This window comes from Protopterus annectens, chromosome 8.part0 (genome assembly GCF_019279795.1).
Source record: "Protopterus annectens isolate FY-2018-M chromosome 8.part0, PAN1.0, whole genome shotgun sequence".
Classification (NCBI taxonomy): Eukaryota; Metazoa; Chordata; order Ceratodontiformes; family Protopteridae; genus Protopterus; species Protopterus annectens.
The window spans coordinates 804,614,552-804,636,158 of NC_056741.1; the positions used below are offsets into that span (position 1 = coordinate 804,614,552).

Sequence of the window (21,607 nt, forward strand, 5' to 3'; positions counted from 1 at the left end):
GTGTGTGTGTGTGTGTGTGTGTGTGTGTGTGTGTGTGTGTGTGTGTGTGTGTGTGTGTGTGTGTGTGTGTGTGTGTGTGTGTGTGTGTGTGTGTGTGTGTGTGTGCCTGCGCACGTGTGTTGCCCAGCTTTATCTCTCTGCATTATGGGGTGACCACATACTCTTTTAGTGAGAAATTCTTTTAAAAAAAAAAAAATCACAATGTTGACATCAGGGCTAACTGCAAACTGTAAATAAAAAAAAATCAGGATTTGAAGAGGCCACTCAAGAATTCGTGGAACCCCACTATTTTGCCCTCAAAACCGGGAAATACTGAGGAATTCGGTATGGTTGGGAGGTATGGTAACAAATTACTTGCGTTTCTTCATAAGTCTGATGCTTTGCTCAGAAATCTGGAAAAGGGAGCAGCATTCTAAATGAATGGCACCACACATAAACCTGCTTACAAGTTTAATCTATGAAGGCTGTGCCATTTAGCAGCATATTTTTCTAATGGTTCCCACATGGTACACACATCTGCATCCTCCACGGTAACATGATTGACTTGAAAAGACCTTTAATATTTCCTGTTAGACTTTTCAGCTTTTAAAATCTACTTCCCCTCATCTGGTTCTCCAATTTGTAACTTTTACTATTTCAAAGTAAAAGGGCTTCTGAAGAAATGTATGTTTCTAAATCTTTAGGACAGGCACCCTGATTTGCTAGATTCAAAATTCAGGCTTTTTTTTTCAAAGAATGAAAAAAAGGAAAATGTATCACTGTACTAAATAAACTACTGTCAGATATATAAACTTACATATACTTCTGTTTTCCTTTTCCTCCTGTCAACCTAACTAGAGTTAAAAAGATGCATGCTGAGCTGTTTCTTGAAAATTATGTTAACCAGTCTATTCTGTTTTAAGCCTGTAAAATGAATCAAACTTTGCAAAGCTCAAAATACTCTGCTCATCATACAGATATATCTCTGGGGTTCCTATCAACTGTTTATTATTTCAAAGTGGTCTGTTGTTATTTTTTATTTACTTAGATGATAAAGTTATCATACAAGGTCAAATCTTAATATGAACTTCCAACCCTTTAGATCTCATGCAACACTACAACATGCATGCTGTTCACATTTACAGTTGCAGTAGAGATTACAGGATTTGGCACATAACGTTTTTGCCTCATTCCTCTACCACTAGCTACCAGTTCTTTTTCTCAAGTGATTCATTCATATCTCTTTATGAAGCACCAAAATCCTACCATAACCCTCTTAACTGGTGGCTTCTCCCAGTTCAGGAAGAGCTATCCTTCCAGTACCTTCTAGTGAGGTTGCCACATCAATTGATAACTATGATGGGGATGAGATATGGGCTTCCCATCTACAGGTTTCTTCTCTGGATCACAGCATTTTCCCTTCTGAGCTGCTTTGCATGACACAATTCAGCCCTTTAGCTGGCACAATGTTTACTTATTTATTTATTTTGCTATTTTAACATTTCATACACTCCACATACCTGACTTTCTGTTCCATCATCTATAGATTCAAATAGATCACTAATTGCCACAAACCTAAAACAAGGTGAAAAAGAAACAAGGTTACAACTGTGTCTCAAATCCGAACAGTTATTAGAAAATATAAATCATAAGAACATGAATATTTGTTGAAAATGCAATTTTATCGAACTGGAAATCAATGAGCTACTCTCTCTCTTATGGCATTGTCTCCTGCCAAAATAAACCAGTTCTTGTAGACATTGTCCCGAATCAGTGGGATCTGAGGGGTGTAAGTTAATATAAAACCATGGTGAAAACAACCAGAGGATGAATCCCTGCTCTCCAAAGGAGCACACAATCTGGAGATGTCAGTCCCTAGTAAGGGATAAAAATGTCTCATAAGTCTCTTCCTAGTCACTTCATCAAGAAGAGGTAACACAAATTGCTCAGGATAACCTCTTTGTACCAACATATTCAATAAAACTTCCCTTTCTGCATAAAAATCATCGATCCTGCTAGTCATGCAGGCCAACCTCTCTCCCTGCCCCTTAACCAGGGAGCGTTTCTGATGTACAGGATGCCCGCTCTCATAATGAAGAAGGGAGTTCGAATAGGTTGGTTTTTGATATATGGTAGAATAAAATTGTGCAGAGGTATAATCCTTGCTAATCCTGATGTCCAGGTAACTGATTGAATCAACATGAGTTTCCATAGTGAATTCCAGAAATGCAGTGCTAGAAATGAGGAACAAAAAAATTCATCCAGCTGGTTGTGGTTACCTTTCCATAAAATCAGGATGTCATCAAGGTAACGTCATAAAGCTTACACCATGACATCATTGTAGATGGAAAAACTATGGAAAGTTCCCACTGAGTCAGAACTATGTTCACAAAAACTGGGGCACAGGCTGCACCCATAGCCACACCTGTACTATGTTTGAACAATTGACCCTCATAGATTACAAAACTATTCTCCAAAACAAGTTCCATCAAAGTTCTCAGAGTCAAAATTTTGGTATGTGAAAAATTGGTATGCTGACATAGAAAATCATTAAACATATCCACTCCTTCTGTGTGAGGTATTACATTAAATAAATCCTTCACGTCTATAGTGGAAAAAATAATGTCATTGCCAAAGTATTCCTGTTTTATTTTTTTGAGACAATCCCAGGAGTCCCTGATGATATGTGAAAAATAACTTAAACAGTTCTTTAACTGTATGTCTAAGACCTTAGATATTGAGAGAGTCTTAGATCCTTTTGCATCCACAATTGGTCTTAAGGGTGGATGCGAGATATTCTTGTGGATCTTAGGGATCCCGAAAATAGTGGGAATCCTAGGGTGCTTTTGCGTACAGTAGTTGAATTCTACTTCTGATATTTGGTTGTTCAAAAGTAAATCCATGAGGACCATATCAACATGACTGTATGCAATATTGAGTTCATTCCGGGAAACCTGCTGGTACCCTACCCCCAATAAGTGACTTAACATACTGTCAGAGTATCTCTCTTGGTCCATAACCACTAATCCTCCTCCCTTGTCCGGTTTTATGACCCGGATGGTTTTGTTGTTTGATATACTATTGAGTAAGGAGGTTTCCTTCTGAGTAAGGTTATGTGGTATGGTGCAAGATTTTTTCCTAACGAGGTCTCTGATGTCATTCGAGCATATACTTTGAAACAGCTGAATTGAAGGACATAAAGTGGGATTTGCTACACTGGCTTTTTTACATGTTTCAGCAGTATTGTGTACCTGACTGCCGTCACCCAGAGTCACATTAAAATTCAATTTCCCGGTAAACAGCATTAAGTCGAGCAATGTTTTTTCTAAATTAAATTTCCTCAAAGGCACAAAATTAAGGCCCTTCTGAAAGAGGTTGGCCCATTCTTTAGTAACCAGGGTACTGCTCAAAGTGTAAATTTTAAAGTCATGATGGTCATTTCCAATGATTTCCACTTCGCCATTCATATTATCAGGTGACAAACTAGTATTCATAAAATATCTTGCTTTCAATCTTCACTCCCAGAAACTAGAGAAATTAAAAAAAGACACCTGAAAGTTTGCATTAAGTCCTTCATGGCTTGCACTTACTCTGCTTGCTCCACAGTGTTTACCGATCCTCTCTCTACTACACCTTCAAACATCTAGCTGCAGATGCTAGTAACTTGAAAGCAGTTTATGATCAGACAGCATTACATTCATTCATACCAAACTTAGAGATGATTATATCACTGGGAGCATGTAGGGGCATTGGAAACTATGTAAACATAGAGATGATTATATCACTGGGAGCATGTAGAGGTATCACTGGAAAATATGTAAACTTAGAGATGATTACATCACTGGGAACATGTAGTGGCACTAGAAACTATGTAAACTAAGAGATGATTACATCACTGGGAGCATGAAGGAGCATTGGAAACTATGTAAACTTAGAGATGATTATATCACTGGGATCATGAAGGGGCATTAGAAATTATGTAAACTTAGAGATGGTCTCAATGTTATAATCACCTCTAAGTTTATATAGTTTCCAATGCCCCTACATGCTCCCAGTGATATAATCATCTCTAAGTTTACATAGTTTCCAATGCCCCCTTATGGTCCCAAGGTTATAATCACCTCTAAGTTTACATAGTTTCCAATGCCCTTTCATGCTTTCAGTGATATAATCATCTGTAAGTTTACATAGTTTCCAATGCCCATTCATGCTCCCAGTGATATAAAAGTAATGTCTTTCGGCTTTTCCCAGTTAGGGGTCACCGCAGCGGAACTCTGGTCCACTTATGATTGGAAGTAGATTTTTATGGTGCTGAGATGCCAGCCCGATGCCCAACCTTCAAAGAAGGTACACCCATTCACGCACACACCTACCTGCATGTCTTTAACATCACTCGACCGCGGGGAGGACATGCAGACTCCACACAGAAAGTGCTCCAGCTGAGAATCGAACCAGAGAACCTCTTGCTGTGAGGCGACAACGCTAACCACGAAACCACCGTAGCCTCCATGCTCCCAGTGATATAATGATTATAACACAGGGAGCATGTAGGGGCATTGGGAGATATGTAAATTTAGAGATGATTATATCATGCTCCCAGTGAAATAATCATCTCTAAATTTATATATTTCCCAATGCTCCTACATGCTCCCAGTGATATAATCATCTCTATGTCTACATAGTTTCCAATGCCCCTTCATGTTCCTAGTGATATAATCATCTCTAAGTTTACATAGTTTCCAATTTCCCTACATACTCCCAGTGATATAATCATCTCTAAGTTTACATAGTTTCCAGTGCCCCTGCATGCTCCCAGTGATATAATCATCTCTAAGTTTACATAGTTTCCAATCCCCTGTATTCATCTCTAAATTTAGAAACCAAATAAATAAACTGTCAGTAGATAGGAGACTATATCAGTTTAGAGATGATGACAATATGACTGAGAGCATGTGCGGGCATTTGGAGATGATTACATCACTGTGAGAATGTAGGGGGATTGGAAACTATGTAAACTTAGAGATGATTATATCACTGGGAACATGTATGGGCACTGGAAACTATGTAACCTCAGAGATGTTATATCACTGCAAGCATGTAGGGGCACTGGAAACTATGTAAACTTAGAGATGATTATATCACTGGAAGCCTGTAGAGGCATCCGTGGAAACTATGTAAACCTAAAGACGATTACATCACTAGGAGCATGAAGGGGCATTGGAAACTATGCAAACTTAGAGATGATTATATCACTGGGATCATAAAGGGGCATTGGAAACTATGTAAACGTAGAGATGATTATATCACTGGGAGTAGGAAGGGGCATCACTTGAAATTATGTAAACTTAGAGATGATTATATCACTGGGAGCATGAAGGGGCATTGGAAACTATGTAAACTTAGAGATGATTATATCACTGGGAGCATGTAGGGGCACTAGAAACTATGTAAACTTAGAGATGATTATATCACTGGGAGCATGTAGAGGCATCATTGGAAACTATGTAAACTTAGAGATGATTATATCACAGGGAGCATGAAGGCATATTGGAAACTATGTAAACTTAGAGATGATTATATCACTGGGATCATAAAGGGGCATTGGAAACTATGTAAACGTTGAGATGATTATATCACTGGGAGTAGGAAGGGTCATCACTTGAAATTATGTAAGCTTAGAGATGATTACATCACTGGGAGCATGAAGGGGCATTGGAAACTATGTAAACTTAGAGATGATTATATCACTGGGAGCATGAAGGGGCACTGGAAACTATGTAAACTTAGAGATGATTACATCACTGGGAGCATGTAGAGGTATCGTTAGAAAATATGTAAACTTAGAGATGATTATATCACTGGGAACATGTAGTGGCACTAGAAACTATGTAAACTAAGAGATGATTATATCACTGGGAGGATGTAGAGGCATTATTGGAAACTATGTAAACTTAGAGATGATTACATTACTGGGAGCATGCAGGGGCACTGGAAATTATGCAAACTTAAACATGATTATATCACTGGGAGCATGTAGTGGCATTGAAAACTATGTAAACTTAGACAGGATTATATCAGTGGGATCATGTAGGGGCATTGGAAAAGTACAGTTGTGTACACTTACCAAAAATGTAGGTGTTCAAGTGTATTCACTGTTGCAGTCATTACATTTGGGTAATCTGCTGGCAGGTTACCCTCAATCAGTCTAATTAACAATGTCTTGGGTCCTGCGTCGGTTGCTGTCCCTTCTTCCATGATTTCAGGTCATCAGGGGTATAAAACATGCAGCCGACGCCATTACAACAGTTTTTCTTGCCCCAGATGTCAGGTGCTCCCCAAATGGGGAGCAAAATATATATATATATATATATATATATATATATATATATATATATATATATACATAAGAAACACAAAAATATACCTCCAAACAAAAGCAAATACACCAAAAAGGCTTTTAAGCATAATAAAAGAAAGAAGAGGTATAGTAAAAGAAAAATAGGGGGCTGGAGGGATGGTAACCAGGACTGCAACAGTGAATACACTCGAACATCTACATTTATGGTAAGTGTACACAACTGTACTATGTTCATCGTGTTTCACTGTTGCAGTCATTACATTTGGGTAGATTCCAAAAGCTAAGGTTAGGAGGATGTTTTTTATACAGCATTAGGACCAGCTATAAGGCCCTGCAAAACAGCAGTGGCAAAGCCAGCTCTGGATTTAGAGAAAATTGGTAAGTGATAATGCTTGGTGAAAGTATGAACTGAACTCCAGGTAGCAGCTTCTAGAATATCCCTAGTAGGAACACCTCTGAGAAAGGCTTCTGAAGTAGATGCAGCCCTGGTGGAATGAGATCTGATCTCCTGGGGGATAGGTTTTCCATGGTGCGTATAACAGAAATGAATACAATGGCTTATTCATTTAGAAATGGTTTGCTTTGAAATAGCCTTCCCCTCTGCCCCTGCAGCAAATGCTACCAGCAGTTGTTCAGATTTTCTTTGAGATTTAGTCCTGTCCAAGTACAATCTAAATTTTCTGTGTACATCCAATGTATGCAGAATCCGCTCTCCCTTGTTCTGTTGATTGGGAAGGAAAGTTGGCAAATGAATGAACTGATTAAGAGCCACACTGGATACCCCTTTGGGCATGAATGATGGGTTGGTCCTGAGTGACACGCTGTCCGCATGAAAGATGATGAAAGACTCCACTGCCATAAGGGCCTATAATTCAGATATCCTTCTAACTGAAGTGATTGCTAAAAGGAAGGCTGTTTTCCAGGAAAGAAATTTTAAGTCTGCAGTTACAGCTGGCTCAAAAGGAGGTAGAGTGAGTTTCTCCAATACAAAGTTAAGATCCCAGGCAGGGGTTGGAGCTCTCCTGGGAGGTCTTAAGTTTTTGGCCCCTCTGAGATACTGCTTTAGAAGAGGATGAGAGAAGAGGGGGGGGGGTCTGTGTTGTAATGAGATGAAATGGATGATGCATGTATTTTTATGGAAGAAAAAGACAGGCCCTTATGAAGCATCTCAGTTAAATATTGCAAAATCTGAGGTAAATTGGGCACTGCTGTGCTCATCCCTTGAGACTGATTCCAGGCACAGAATTGTTTCCATTTGTCAGCATAATATTTTATAGTACTACGTCTTGCCTCCAAAATGACATCCATCACAGGTTTGCTGAGGGATGCTAAGGGGGAATTTAAGCGATTAGCCAAGTTGCAAGATTCAATGTTTGGAGCTGAGGGTGCAGAATTAGGTTCTCCTGCAGAGACAGTAAGGAGGGTGTCTGTTGCAGGTGCCACAGAGAAACGTGTGACACACTGCGCTGGAGTGGGTACCAGTGCTGGCAAGGCCAGACTGGAGCAATCAAAATCATTTTTGGTTTGTCCTGTTTGACTTTTAGTAGAACTTTGGAGAGCAAAGGCTGAGAGGGAAAAGCATAGACTGATAGGTTTTTCCAGCTGAAGGACAGAGCATCCACTTTCAGGCTTTTTTGTGATGAGTTCTTGTGCAAAAATTGTCCAACTGGTAGTTCTGGGGTGAGGCAAAAAGATCTGTGTCTGAGCTTCCCCATTTGCGTGTAAACATGTTGAAAATCCATGGTTCAAGTTTACATTCGTGAGGGTCCATAATATTTCTGCTTAGTTCGTCTGCCAGAACATTCTGCTTTCCTGGCAGGAATTGAGCTTGTAGCTGTACTCAGTAGCTCAAGGTCGTGTTCCACAATGCCATGGCTAGTCTGCAGAGGGGGTAGGAATGTGTACCCCCCTGCTTGTTTATGTACCACATAACCGTGGTGTTGTCCATCTTTATCAGTAATTGTCCTGGATGAAGGTAGTCCTTGAAGGCTGTCAGAGAATTCTGTACAGCTAGCATTTCTTTTTGATTAATATGATGGTGCATTTGATTTGAGCTCCATTTGCCCTGAATGCACTTGCAGTATTTGCCTTGCAGATAGCAGGGTTTTTGTGGCCGCCTGTTTGAAGTAAGTCACCAAATGAATTTGCTTTTCTGGCGTAAGGAAAGCCATCTGGGCAGTTGTATTCAAGCTTGCACCCAGGAATGTAAGTTTTTGAGAGGGTACCATTTGAGATTCCTTTTTGTTTATGGTTACCCTAGACAGGTTAGAAGTCTTTTTACAAATGCCAGATGTTTTAGAAGAATGGCCTGGTTTTCTGCCTGAATTAGACAATCGTCCAGGTATGGATAAATTTTAATATTTCTTTGCCTGCAAAATGCAATTCTTGGAGCCAGGCACTTTGTGAATACCCTGGGCACAGTAGATAAGCCAAAGGGAAGTGCAGAGAACTGATAATGCATGCAGCCTGCTTTGAAGCGTAGGAATCTTCTGCAAGATTCCCTGATTGGGATATGCAGGTAAGCCTCTTTCAAGTCGTGAGTTGCCAACAAGGCATCCTTGCCTAGCATAGGAAGTAACTGGTGAAGAGTAAGCATCTTTAATTCTGGAATGTCCAGAAAGGTGTTTAGAGTAGACAGGTCCAGAATTGGATGCCATGATTTGTCTTTTCTGGGTACCAGGAAAAGTCTGGAATAGAAACCTTGTCCCTTTTCCTCTTCTGGTACTAGTTGAATAGCCCCCATGCTTAGGAGGGAAAGTACTTGTTTCTGAGCCTCTGCCCACTGATGAGGGGGCAGGTCTGGCCACCCGTTTGGAGTTGGCAGCATGTGGAAATTAAATCTGTATCCCTGGGGCACTATATTTAAAACCCATTTGTCCTGGGTTATAAGTTGCCATTTTCTTGAATGAAGAGCCAGTCCCCCCCCCCCAAGGGGGTGGCTAAGAGGTAAGTGTTTGGTAATTTCAAAGGGAAGTCATTGAGACTGTTTACCATAGGGTGGTGCCTTTATTTTTCCAGATTTGGAAGTGGAAGTACCCCATTGCTTAGTTCTGAAAGTCCCTTGGGACTGAAACCTGGTGGTTTTGGAATGTCTGGGTTTGACCGTAGTGGCTCTGGAACTTAGAACTTCTTCAGCCTTATTGCCAAATAAGCGGTCCTGCTGTAAAGGAGCATCCAAATGTTTTGCTTTAACATGATCAGGCAGAGATTGCTCCTTAAGCCAAGCATGCCTTCTAAGCATAGACCCAGTAACAGCAGCCCTACAAGAGGCCTCTAAGGAATCAAAACCACATTGCAAAGTATGTTTGTCAACTTGTTCAGCTGAATGCAATAAATCCTGCAAATCTTTATTCTCCACACAGTCAGAAATCAACATACTTTTCTGTTTAAGCAGTCCCATGATATGCTGTTGACATTTTAGCATATGGAATTGACAGTTTAAAGCCCTGATTGCTAAGGTTGCAGAAGTATAAACCTTTTTACCCCATCTATCCAGTGACCTGGAGTCTCTATCAGAAGGGGTAGGATTTTTTCACAGTAGAAGCTTTAATGCCCTTGGGCCCCTGAGAAATGGTTTTAGTGTCCGCAATAGGATTTTTGAAAAGGAATTTGTGGGACTCAGGAACCCTGTAGTACCTGTCCAGTTTGCTAGGGGCTGGAGGCAAGGAATCAGGGGCCATAATGGATTCCGAAAACACATCATCAACAATATCTAGTACAGGAGGTATAGCCAAAGGCCTATGCTGAGGAAGAAGAAGGAAATCCCTAAGCCTCTTTTTGGATTCAGAAAAATCCTGACTTTCCAAGTGGAAATGCTCCCTTAAGGTATGTAAAGTTTCCCCAAAAGAGAAATCCTCAGGTGGAGAAGCAGAGGGAATGGAATCCTCTGCATCAGAGTCCTCATAAGTAGGTATGGCCAAATCCAGATCATTAGAAGAGTCAGAAGAAACAGAGTCCTGTTCAGAAGATTCATAGTCAAATTCAGTCCTAGGCCTCTTGGAGGGGGTGGGGGTTGACTACCCCTGATTAGAGTAATTAAATATTCAGCCATTTGGATCATTTGTTTCTTAGGTATAGGGGCCTGAACATGTGGCCTGGGAGTCAGTTTTTTAGACATAGATCAAGATTTAGGCCTTAGCACTGAAGTTGGGGTTGGTTTAATATGCAAGTCTGTAGACCTGATTACACCCTCAGAAGCCAGTGCCTGCTCAGCGGCTCTGGACCCATCCAAGGTAGAGACATCCACGGGTTCCATATGTGAAGCATCTCATGGCATACTGGACTCTGAATAGGTGCCAGTAGAGGCCTGCAAATCAGAAGTAGCGGGTATCAGAGGCTGTGAAAGCGCCTCACTAAGTACCGGCGAACTGGCGACTGGCTTAGGAGAAGCATCGTCGGCAGTTTTGGACCTCAACGGCCTGTCTCTGTCTTTTTCTTTATGTTTTTCTGGTATTCCGGTAGTTGGATGGCTAACCGACGTCATTTCTGGATAATTAAACTGAGAACCAAAATATTTTGAAGCAAAAATGTACCAATGACGGATAATGCGCTGATTAAATAAAGCACAAAACAGGCAGCAAAGTACATCATGGTCAGGGCCTAGGCAAGTAATACAGTACAAATGAAAATCCTTATGAGGTATTTGCTTCCACAAGTAATACAATTATTTACTTTTACTGACATTGGTAAAGAGCAAGAAAAAGTTTCCCCAATGGGGTAATTAGCTTTAAGTTGAAGACTTTGGTTCTGAAACTCGAAAAAGAAAATTTCAGGAGTCCGCCAACCGGCACTTGTGAACTGCTTCTGCTTCGGGCACTGCGCGGCAAGAAAGACTGATGCAATGGCATCGGCTGCATGTTTTATACCCCTGACGACCTGATGTCATGGAAGAAGGGACAGCAACCGACGCAGGACCTAGGACTTTGTTAATCAGGCCGATTGAGGGCAACCTGCCAGCAGACTACCCAAATGTAATGACTGCAACAGTGAAACATGATGAACATCTGTGTAAATGTAGAGATAACTATATATCACTGGGAGCATGAAGGGGCAAATATGTAGAGATGATTAGAAACTATGTAAACTTAGAGATGATTACATCAATGGGAGGATGCAGAGGCATTATTGGAAACTGTGTAAACTTAGAGATGATTATATTACTTAGAGCATGTAGGGGCACTGGAAATTATGCAAACTTAAAGATGATTATATTACTGGGAGATTGTAGGGGCATTGGAAACTATGTAAACTTAGAGAGGATTATATCACTGGGAGCATGTAGGGGCATTGGAGACTATGTAAAGGTAGATTTAACTATATATCACTGGGAGCATGAAGGGGCATTGGAAACTATGTAAACTTAGAGATGATTATATCACTGGGAGCATGTAGGGGCATTGGAAACTATGTAAACTTAGAGATGATTATATCACTGGGAGAATGAAGGGGCATTGGACACAATGTAAAGTTACAGATGATTATATCACTGGGAGCATAAAGGGGCATTGGAGACTAACTAATCTTAGAGATGATTATATCACTGGGAGTATGTAAAGGCATTGGAAACTATATAAACTTAGAGATGATTAAATCACTGGTATCATGAAGGGGCATTGGAAACTATGTAATCTTAGAGATGATTATATCACTGGGAGTAGGAAGGGACATCACTGGACACTATGTAAACATAGAGATGATTATATCACTGGGAGCATGAAGGGGCATTGGAAACTATGTAAACTTACAGATGATTATATCAATGGGAGCATGAAGGGGCACTGGAAATTATGTAAACTTATAGATGATTATATCAATAGCAGCATGTAGAGGTTTCATTGGAAAATATGTAAATGTAGAGATGATTATATCACTGGGAGCATATAGGTCATGGGAAACTATGTAAACGTACAGATCATTATATCACTGGGAGCATGTAGGGGCATTGGAAACTATGTAAACTTTGAGATGATTATATCACTGGGAGCATGTCAGAGCACTGGAAACTATGTAAACTTAGAGATGATTATATCACTGGGAGCATGAAGGGGCATTGGAAACTATGTAAACTTAGAGATGATTATATCAATGGGAGCATGAAGGGGCACTGGATATTATGTAAACTTATAGATGATTATATCACTAGCAGCATGTAGAGATATCATTGGAAAATATGTAACGTAGAGATGATTATATCACTGGGAACATGTAGGGCACTAGAAACTATGTAAACTAAGAGATGATTATATCACTGGGAGGATGTAGAGGCATTATTGGAAACTATGTAAACTTAGAGATGATTATATTACTGGGAGCATGCAGGGGCATTGGAAATTATGCAAACTTAAAGATGATTATATCACTGGGAGCATGAAGGGGCATTGGAAACTATGTAAAGTTGGAGATGATTATATCACTGGGAGTATGTAAGGGCATTGGAAACTATGTAAACTTAGAGATGATTATATCATTGGGAGCATGAAGAGGCAGTGGCAACTATGTAAACATAGAGACAATTATAACACTGGGAGCAGGAAGAGGCATTGGAAACTATGTAAACTTAGAGACAATTATATCACTGGGAGCATGTAGAGGCATCACTGGAAACTATGTAAACTTAGAGATGATTATATCACTGGGAGCATGAAAGAACATTGGAAATTATGTACACTTAGAGATGATTATATCACTGGGAGGATGTAGAGGCATCATTGGAAACTATGTAAACTTAGAGACGATTATATCACTGGGAGCATGTAGAGGCATCACTGGAAACTATGTAAACTTAGAGATGATTATATCACTGGGAGCATGTAGGGGCATTGGAAAGTATGAAAATGTAGAGATAACTATATATCACTGGGAGCATGAAGGGGCATTGGAAACTATGTAAACTTAGAGATGATTATATCACTGGGAGCATGTAGGGGTACTGGAAACAATATAAACATAGAGATGATAATATCACTGGGAGAATATAGGGACATTTGAAACTATGTAAAGTTAGAGATGATTATATCACTGGGAGCATGAAGGGGCATTGGAAACTGTGTAAAGTTAGAGATGATTATATCACTGGGAGTATGTGAGGGCATTGGAAACTATGTAAACTTAGAGATGATTATATCATTGGGAGCATGAAAAGGCAGTGGCAACTATGTAAACGTAGAGACAATTATAACACTAGGAGCAGGAAGAGGCATTGGAAACTATGTAAACTTAGAGATGATTATATCACTGGGAGCATGTAGAGGCATCACTGGAAACTATGTAAACTTAGAGATGATTATATCACTGGGAGCATTAAGGGACATTGGAAATTATGTACACTAAGAGATGATTATATCACTGGGAGAATATAGAGACATTTGAAACTATGTAAAGTTAGAGATGATTATATCACTGGGAGCATGAAGGGGCATTGGAAACTATGTAAAGTTGGAGATGATTATATCACTGGAAGTATATAAGGGCATTGGAAACTATGTAAACTTAGAGATGACTATATCACTGGGAGCATGTACAGGCAGTGGCAACTATGTAAACGTAGAGATAATTATATCACTGGGAGCAGGAAGAGGCACTGGAAACTATGTAAACTTAGAGACAATTATATCACTGGGAGCATGTAGAGGCATCACTGGAAACTATGTAAACTTAGAGATGATTATATCACTGGGAGCATGTAGGGGCATTGAAAACCAAGTAAACTTAGAGATGATTATATCAGTGTGAGCATGTAGAGGCAATGGAAACTATGTAAACTTAGAGATAATTATTTCACTGGGAGCATGTAGGGGCATTGGAAACTCTGTAAACTTAGAGATGATTATATCACTGGGAGCATGTAGAGGCATCACTGGAAACTATGTAAACTTGGAGATGACTGCATCACTGGGAGCATGAAGGGACATTGGAAATTATGTAAACTTAGAGATGATTAAATCATAGGGATCATGTAGAGGCATTGGAAACTATGTAATTTTAGAGAAGATTATGTGACTGGGAGCATGAAGAAGCATTGGAAACTATGTAAACTTAGAAATTATTATATCACTGGGAGCATGTAGATGCATCTTTGGAAACTATGTAAACTTAGAGATGATTATATCACTGGGAGCATGAAGGGGCATTGAAAACTATGTACTGTTAGTGAGGATTATATCACTGGGAGCATGTAAGGGCATTTGAAACTATGTAAACTTAGGGATGATTAAATCACTGGGAGCATGTACAGGCAGTGGCAACTGTGTAAGTTTAGAGAAGATTATGTGACTGGGAGCATGAAGAAACATTGGAAACTATGTAAACTTAGAAATGATTATATCACTGGGAGCATGTAGAGACATCATTGGAAACTATGAAAACATAGAGGTGGTTATATCACTGGGAGCATGAAGGGGCATTGGAAAATATGTAAACTTAGAGATGATTATATCACTAGGAGCACGTAGAGGCATTGGAAACTATGTAAACATAGAGATAATTATATCAATGGGAGCAAGAAAGGGCACTGGAAACTATGTAAACCTAGAGATGATTATATCACTGGGAGCATATAGGTCATGGGAAACTATGTAAATGTACAGATCATTATATCACTGGGAGCATGTAGGGGCATTGGAAACTATGTAAACTTTGAGATGATTATATCACTGGGAGCATGTCAGAGCATTGGAAACTATGAAAACTTAGAGATGATTATATCACTAGGAGCATTTAGGACACGGGAAACTTTGTAAACTTTGAGATGATTATATCACTGAGAGCATATAGGGATATTGGAAACTATGTAATCTTAGAGATGATTATATCACTGGGAGAATCTAGGGGCACTGGAAAATATGTAAAATTAGAGATAATTCTATCACTGGGAGCATGTTGGAGCATTGGAAACTATGTAAACTTAGAGATGATTATATCACTGGGAGCATGAAGGGGCATTGGAAACTATGTAAACTTAGAGATGATTATATCACTGGGAGAATGAAGGGGCACTGGAAACTATGTAAACTTAGAGATGATTATATCACTGGAAGCATGTAGAGGCATTGGAAACTATGTAAACGTAGAGATGATTATATCACTGGGAGCATGTATGGGCACTAGAAACTATGTAAACTTAGAGATGATTATATCACTGGGAGCATGTAGAGGCATTATTGGAAACTATGTAAACTTAGAGATGATTATATCACTGGGAGCATGTAGGGGCATTGGAAACTATGTAAACTTAGAGATGATTATATCACTGGGAGCATGTAGGGGCATTGGAAACTATGTAAATGTAGAGATGATTATATCACTGGGAGCATGAAGGGCATTGGAAACTATGTAAACTTAGAGATGATTATATCACTGGGAGCATGTAGGGGCATTGGAAACTATGTAAACTTAGAGATGATTATATCACTGGGAGAATGTAGGGGCATTGGAAACTATGTAAAGTTAGAGATGATTATATCACTGGGAGCATGAAGGGGCATTGGAAACTATGTAAAGTTAGAGATGATTATATCACTGGGAGCATGTGAGGGCATTGGAAACTATGTAAACTTAGAGATGATTATATCACTGGGAGCATGTAGGGGCACTGGAAACTATGTAAACTTAGAGATGATTATATCACTGGGAGCATGAAGGGGCATCACTGGAAACTATGTAAACTTAGAGATGATTATATCACTGGGAGCATGAAAGGGCATTGGAAACTATGTAAACTTAGAGATGATTATATCACTGGGAGCATGTAGAGGCATCATTGGAAACTATGTAAACTTAGAGATGATTATATCACTGGGAGCATGTAGGGGCATTGGAAACTATGTAAACTTAGAGATGATTATATCACTGGGAGCATGTAGGGGCATTGGAAACTATGTAAACATAGAGATGATTATGTCAATGGGAGCATGAAGGGGCACAGGAAACTATGTAAACTTAGAGATGATTATATCACTGGGAGCATGTAGGGGCATTGGAAACTATGTAAACTTAGAGATGATTATATCACTGGGAGCATGTAGAGGCATCATTGGAAACTATGTAAACTTAGAGATGATTATATCACTGGGAGAATGAAGGGACATTGGAAATTATGTAAACTTAGAGATGATTATATCACTGGGAGCATGTAGGGGCATTGGAAACTATGTAAACTTAGAGATGATTATATCACTGGGAGCATGAAGGGGCATTGGAAACTATGTAAACTTAGAGATGATTATATCACTGGGAGCATGTAGAGGCATCATTGGAAACTATGTAAACTTAGAGATGATTATATCACTGGGAGCATGTAGGGGCATTGGAAACTATGTAAACTTAGAGATGATTATATCACTGGGAGCATGAAAGGGCACTGGAAACCATGTAAACTTAGAGATGATTATATCACTGGGAGCATGTAGGCCATGGAAAACTATGTAAACTTAGAGATGATTATATCACTGGAAGCATGTAGGGGCATTGGAAACTATGTAAACTTTGAGATGAATATATCACTGGGAGCATGTCGGAGCAATGGAAACTATGTAAACTTAGAGATGATTATATCACTGGGAGCATGAAGGGGCACTGGAAACTATGTAAACTTAGAGATGATTATATCACTGGGAGCATGTAGAGGCATTATTGGAAACTATGTAAACTTAGAGATGATTATATTACTGGGAGCATGTAGGGGCATTGGAAACTATGTAAACTTAGAGATGATTATATCACTGGGAGCATGTAGGGCATTGGAAACTATGTAAACTTAGAGATGATTATATCACTGGGAGCATGAAGGGCATTGGAAACTATGTAAACTTAGAGATGATTATATCACTGGGAGCATGAAGGGGCATTGGAAACTATGTAAACTTAGAGATGATTATATCACTGGGAGAATAGAAGGGCATTGGAAATATGTAAACTTAGGGATGATTATATCACTGGGAGCATGTACGTGCATTGGAAACTATGTAAATTTAGAGACAATTATAACACTGGGAGCAGGAAGAGGCATTGGAAACTATGTAAACTTAGAAATGATTATATCACTGGGAGCATGTAGAGGCATCACTGGAAACTATGTAAACTTAGAGATGATTATATCACTGGGAGCATGAAGGGACATTGGAAACTATGTAAACTTAGAGATGATTATATCACTGGGAGCATGTAGAGGCATCATTGGAAACTATGTAAACTTAGAGATGATTATATCACTGGGAGCATGTAGGGGCATTGAAACTATGTAAACTTAGAGATGATTATATCACTGGGAGCATGTAGGGCATTGGAAACTATGTAAACATAGAGATGATTATATCACTGGGAGCATGAAGGGGCACTGGAAACTATGTAAACTTAGAGATGATTATATCACTGGGAGCATGTAGGGGCATTGGAAACTATGTAAACTTAGAGATGATTATATCACTGGGAGCATGTAGAGGCATTGGAAACTATGTAAACTTAGAGATGATTATATCACTGGGAGCATTAAGGGACATTGGAAATTATGTACACTAAGAGATGATTATATCACTGGGAGCATGTAAGGATATTGGAAACTATGTAATCTTAGAGATGATTATGCCACTGGGAGCATGAAGAGGCATTTGAATCTATGTAAACTTAGAGATGATTATATCACTTGGAGCATGTAGAGGCATCATTGGAAACTATGTAAACTTAGAGATGATTATATCACTGGGAGCATGTAGGGGCACTGGAAACTAAGTAAACTTAGAGATGACTATATCACTGAGAGCATGTAGAGGCACTGGAAACTATGTAAACATAGAGATGATAATATCAATGGGAACAAGAAAGGCACTGGAAACTATTTAAACATAGAGATGATTATATCACCGGAAGCATATAGGCCATTGGAAACTATGTAAACTTACAGATCATTATATAACTGGGAGCATGTAGGGGCTCTGGAAACTATGTAAACTTAGAGACAATTATATCACTGGGAGCATGTTGGAGCATTGGAAACTATGTAAACTTAGAGATGATTATATCACTTGGAGTATTTAGGGCACTGGAAACTATGTAAACTTAGAGATGATTATATCACTGGGAGCATGTAGGGGCATTGGAAACTATGTAAACTTAGAGATGATTATATCACTGGGAGCATGTAGGGGCACTGGAAACTATGTAAACTTAGAGATGATTATATCACTGGGAGCATGTAGAGGCACTGGAAACTATGTAAACTTAGAGATGATTATATCACTGGGAGCATGTAGGGGCATTGGAAACTATGTAAACTTAGAGATGATTATATCACTGGGAGCATGAAAGGGCATTGGAAACTATGTAAACTTAGAGATGATTATATCACTGGGAGCATGTAGAGGCATCATTGGAAACTATGTAAACTTAGAGATGATTATATCACTGGGAGCATGTAGAGGCATCACTGGAAACTATGTAAATGCAGAGATGATTATATCACTGGGAGCATGTAGGGGCATTGGAAAGTATGAAAATGTATTGATAACTATATATCACTGGAAACTGTAAACTTAGAGATGATTATATCACTGGGAGAATCTAGGGGCACTGGAAATTATGTAAACTTAGAGATGATTATATCACTGGGAGTATGTACAGGCACTGAAAACTATGTAAAGTTAGAGATGATTATATCACTGGGAGCATGTAAGGGCATTTGGAACTATGTAAACTTAGAGATACAATTATATCACTGGGAGCATTGACAACCAAGTAAACTTAGAGATGATTATATCACTGGGAGCATGTAGGGGCACTTGAAACTATGTAAACTTAGAGATGATTATATCACTGGGAGCATGAAGGGGCATTGGAAACTATGTAAACTTAGAGATGATTATATCACTGGGAGCATGTAGAGGCATTGGAAACTATGTAAACTTAGAGATGATTATATCACTGGGAGCATGTAGAGGCATCACTGGAAACTATGTAAACTTAGAGATGATTATATCACTGGGAGCATGTAGGGGCATTGGAAACTATGTAAACTTAGAGATGATTATATCACTGGGAGCATGTAGAGGCATTGGAAACTATGTAAACTTAGAGATGATTATATCACTGGGAGCATGTAGAGGCATCATTGGAAACTATGTAAACTTAGAGATGATTATATCACTGGGAGCATGTAGGGGCATTGGAAACTATGTAAACTTAGAGATGATTATATCACTGGGAGCATGAAGGGGCACTGGAAACTATGTAAACTTAGAGATGATTATATCACTGGGAGCATGTAGGGCATTGGAAACTATGTAAACTTAGAGATGATTATATCACTGGGAGCATGAAGGGGCATTGGAAACTATGTAAACTTAGAGATGATTATATCACTGGGAGCATGTAGGGGCATTGGAAAAGTACAGTTTTGTACCTACCATAAATGTAGATGTTCGAGGATTCCATTGCTGCAGTCCTTACTATTGGGTATAGTCCGCGTCCCAGTCGGCCCGAATACCAGAGTATAAGGCTGACGTCGGTCAGGGCGATTAGACTGACGCCAGTACGCCAGGGTACTAATGCGCATGACCGACGCCATATCCTCAGTCTTTTCTTGCCCCAGATGTCAGAAGACCCAAAAGACAAGTCCCAAAACAACCTGCACCAAAAACATGTATAATATATACAACAATATATACATATATATATAAAATATAAGCATGTAAACTCACCTACACAACCACCCCTAAAACACAGAGGGGAAGGAGGGAGGTAAATTGGACTGCAGCAATGGAATCTCGAACATCTACATTTATGGTAGGTACAAAACTGTACTATGTTCTTCGCCTTCCATTGCTGCAGTCCTTACTATTGGGTAGAATCCCAAAGCAGAGGCAAGGGAGGCTGGCAATTATAAAGCAGCAGGAGCTGACAACATGCCTTGTAAAACAGCTGTGGCAAAACCAGCCCTAGTCTTAGAGTATATAGGCAGGTGATAATGCCTAGAGAAAGTATGCACTGAACTCCAAGTAGCTGCTTCCAGAATATCCTTAGTTGCCACCCCTTAGAAATGCTGTTGAAGTGGCAGTAGCCCTAGTGGAATGAGGCCTAATCCCAGCTGGAATCTCCTTGCCATGATGGGAATAACAAAATGCAATGCAAAAGCCAATCCACCTAGAAATAGTTTGTTTTGACACAGGCTTGCCCTGTGAACTCAAAGCAAAAGAAACAAGTAACTACTGAGACTGCCTAAAATTCTTAGTCCTGCTCAAATAATAACGCAATTGCCTGTGTACATCTAAAGTGTGCAAAATCTTTTCCCTTTATTTTGAGGATCTGCAAAAACGAGGCAAATGAATAGTTTGGTTTAAAGCCACACTAGAAACCACCTTAGGCATAAAGGAAGGATTAGTACGTAATGATACCCTGTCCTTGTGGAAAATCAAAAAGGGCTCTACTGCCATAAGGGCCTGCAACTCAGACACCCTTCTTGCAGAAGTAATAGCCAACAGAAAAGCAGTGTTCCATGACAAATATTTCAATTCAGCAGTAGCTGCAGGCTCAAAAGGTTGTAGAGTAAGTTTTTCCAACACAAAATTGAGATCCCAAGCAGGAGTAGGAGCTCTACGTGGGGGTCTTATATTCTTTGCCCCTCTAAGAAACTGCTTGAACAAAGGATGCGAGAAGAAAGGTGGGTCACAAGCATAGTGAGCTGAAATTGCTGCAGCATGAATCTTTATGGAAGAGAAGGACAAACCTTGTCCAATAATTCAGTAAGATATTGAAGAGCCACACTCACATTAGGCTCTGAAATCTCCAAATTCTTTGCTGTACTCCAAAATAAAAATCTCTTCCATTTTTCATGTGACACTCTCCTAGTACTAGGCCTTCTAGCTTCCATAATCACATTTAAAACTTGTTGAGGAAGTTGAGACCTGCTGTGTTTCAACACAGAATATGCCAGGCTGTGAGATGAAGAGATTGAAGCTTGACATTGAGCAGATGACCGTCCTTCTGAGATAACAGATGAGGAATCAGAGGTAAAGGCCATGGAGGCTTTACCAGACTCGAGAAGTGGGTACCAGTGTTGCCGAGGCCAATCTGGAGCTATCAAAATCATCCTTGGCCTGTCTTGTCTGACCTTTAACAGTACCTTTGGAAGAAGCGGTAGAGGTGGAAAGGCATACACATGAAGGTTTTTCCAACTGAAAGACAGAGCATCCACTTTCCAAGCTGTGTGATAAAACCCTTTGTGCAATACTTTGGCAGCTGGTGGTTTAGTGGAGAAGCGAACAGATCTATGTCTGGGGGTTT

At 39.6% G+C, this 21,607-nt stretch overlaps 1 protein-coding gene across 1 annotated transcript in view; it reads right to left on the minus strand.

Moving 5' to 3' along the window:
- The window catches only part of GDI1 (GDP dissociation inhibitor 1), a 394,348-nt gene that overhangs the window by 17,537 nt on the left and 355,204 nt on the right, over positions 1-21,607 (minus strand). Inside the window, exon 10 of the mRNA XM_044080268.1 lies at positions 1,500-1,554. Within this exon, the coding sequence (XP_043936203.1) occupies positions 1,500-1,554 (55 nt within the window). The remainder of the gene's footprint in view (positions 1-1,499; positions 1,555-21,607) is intronic.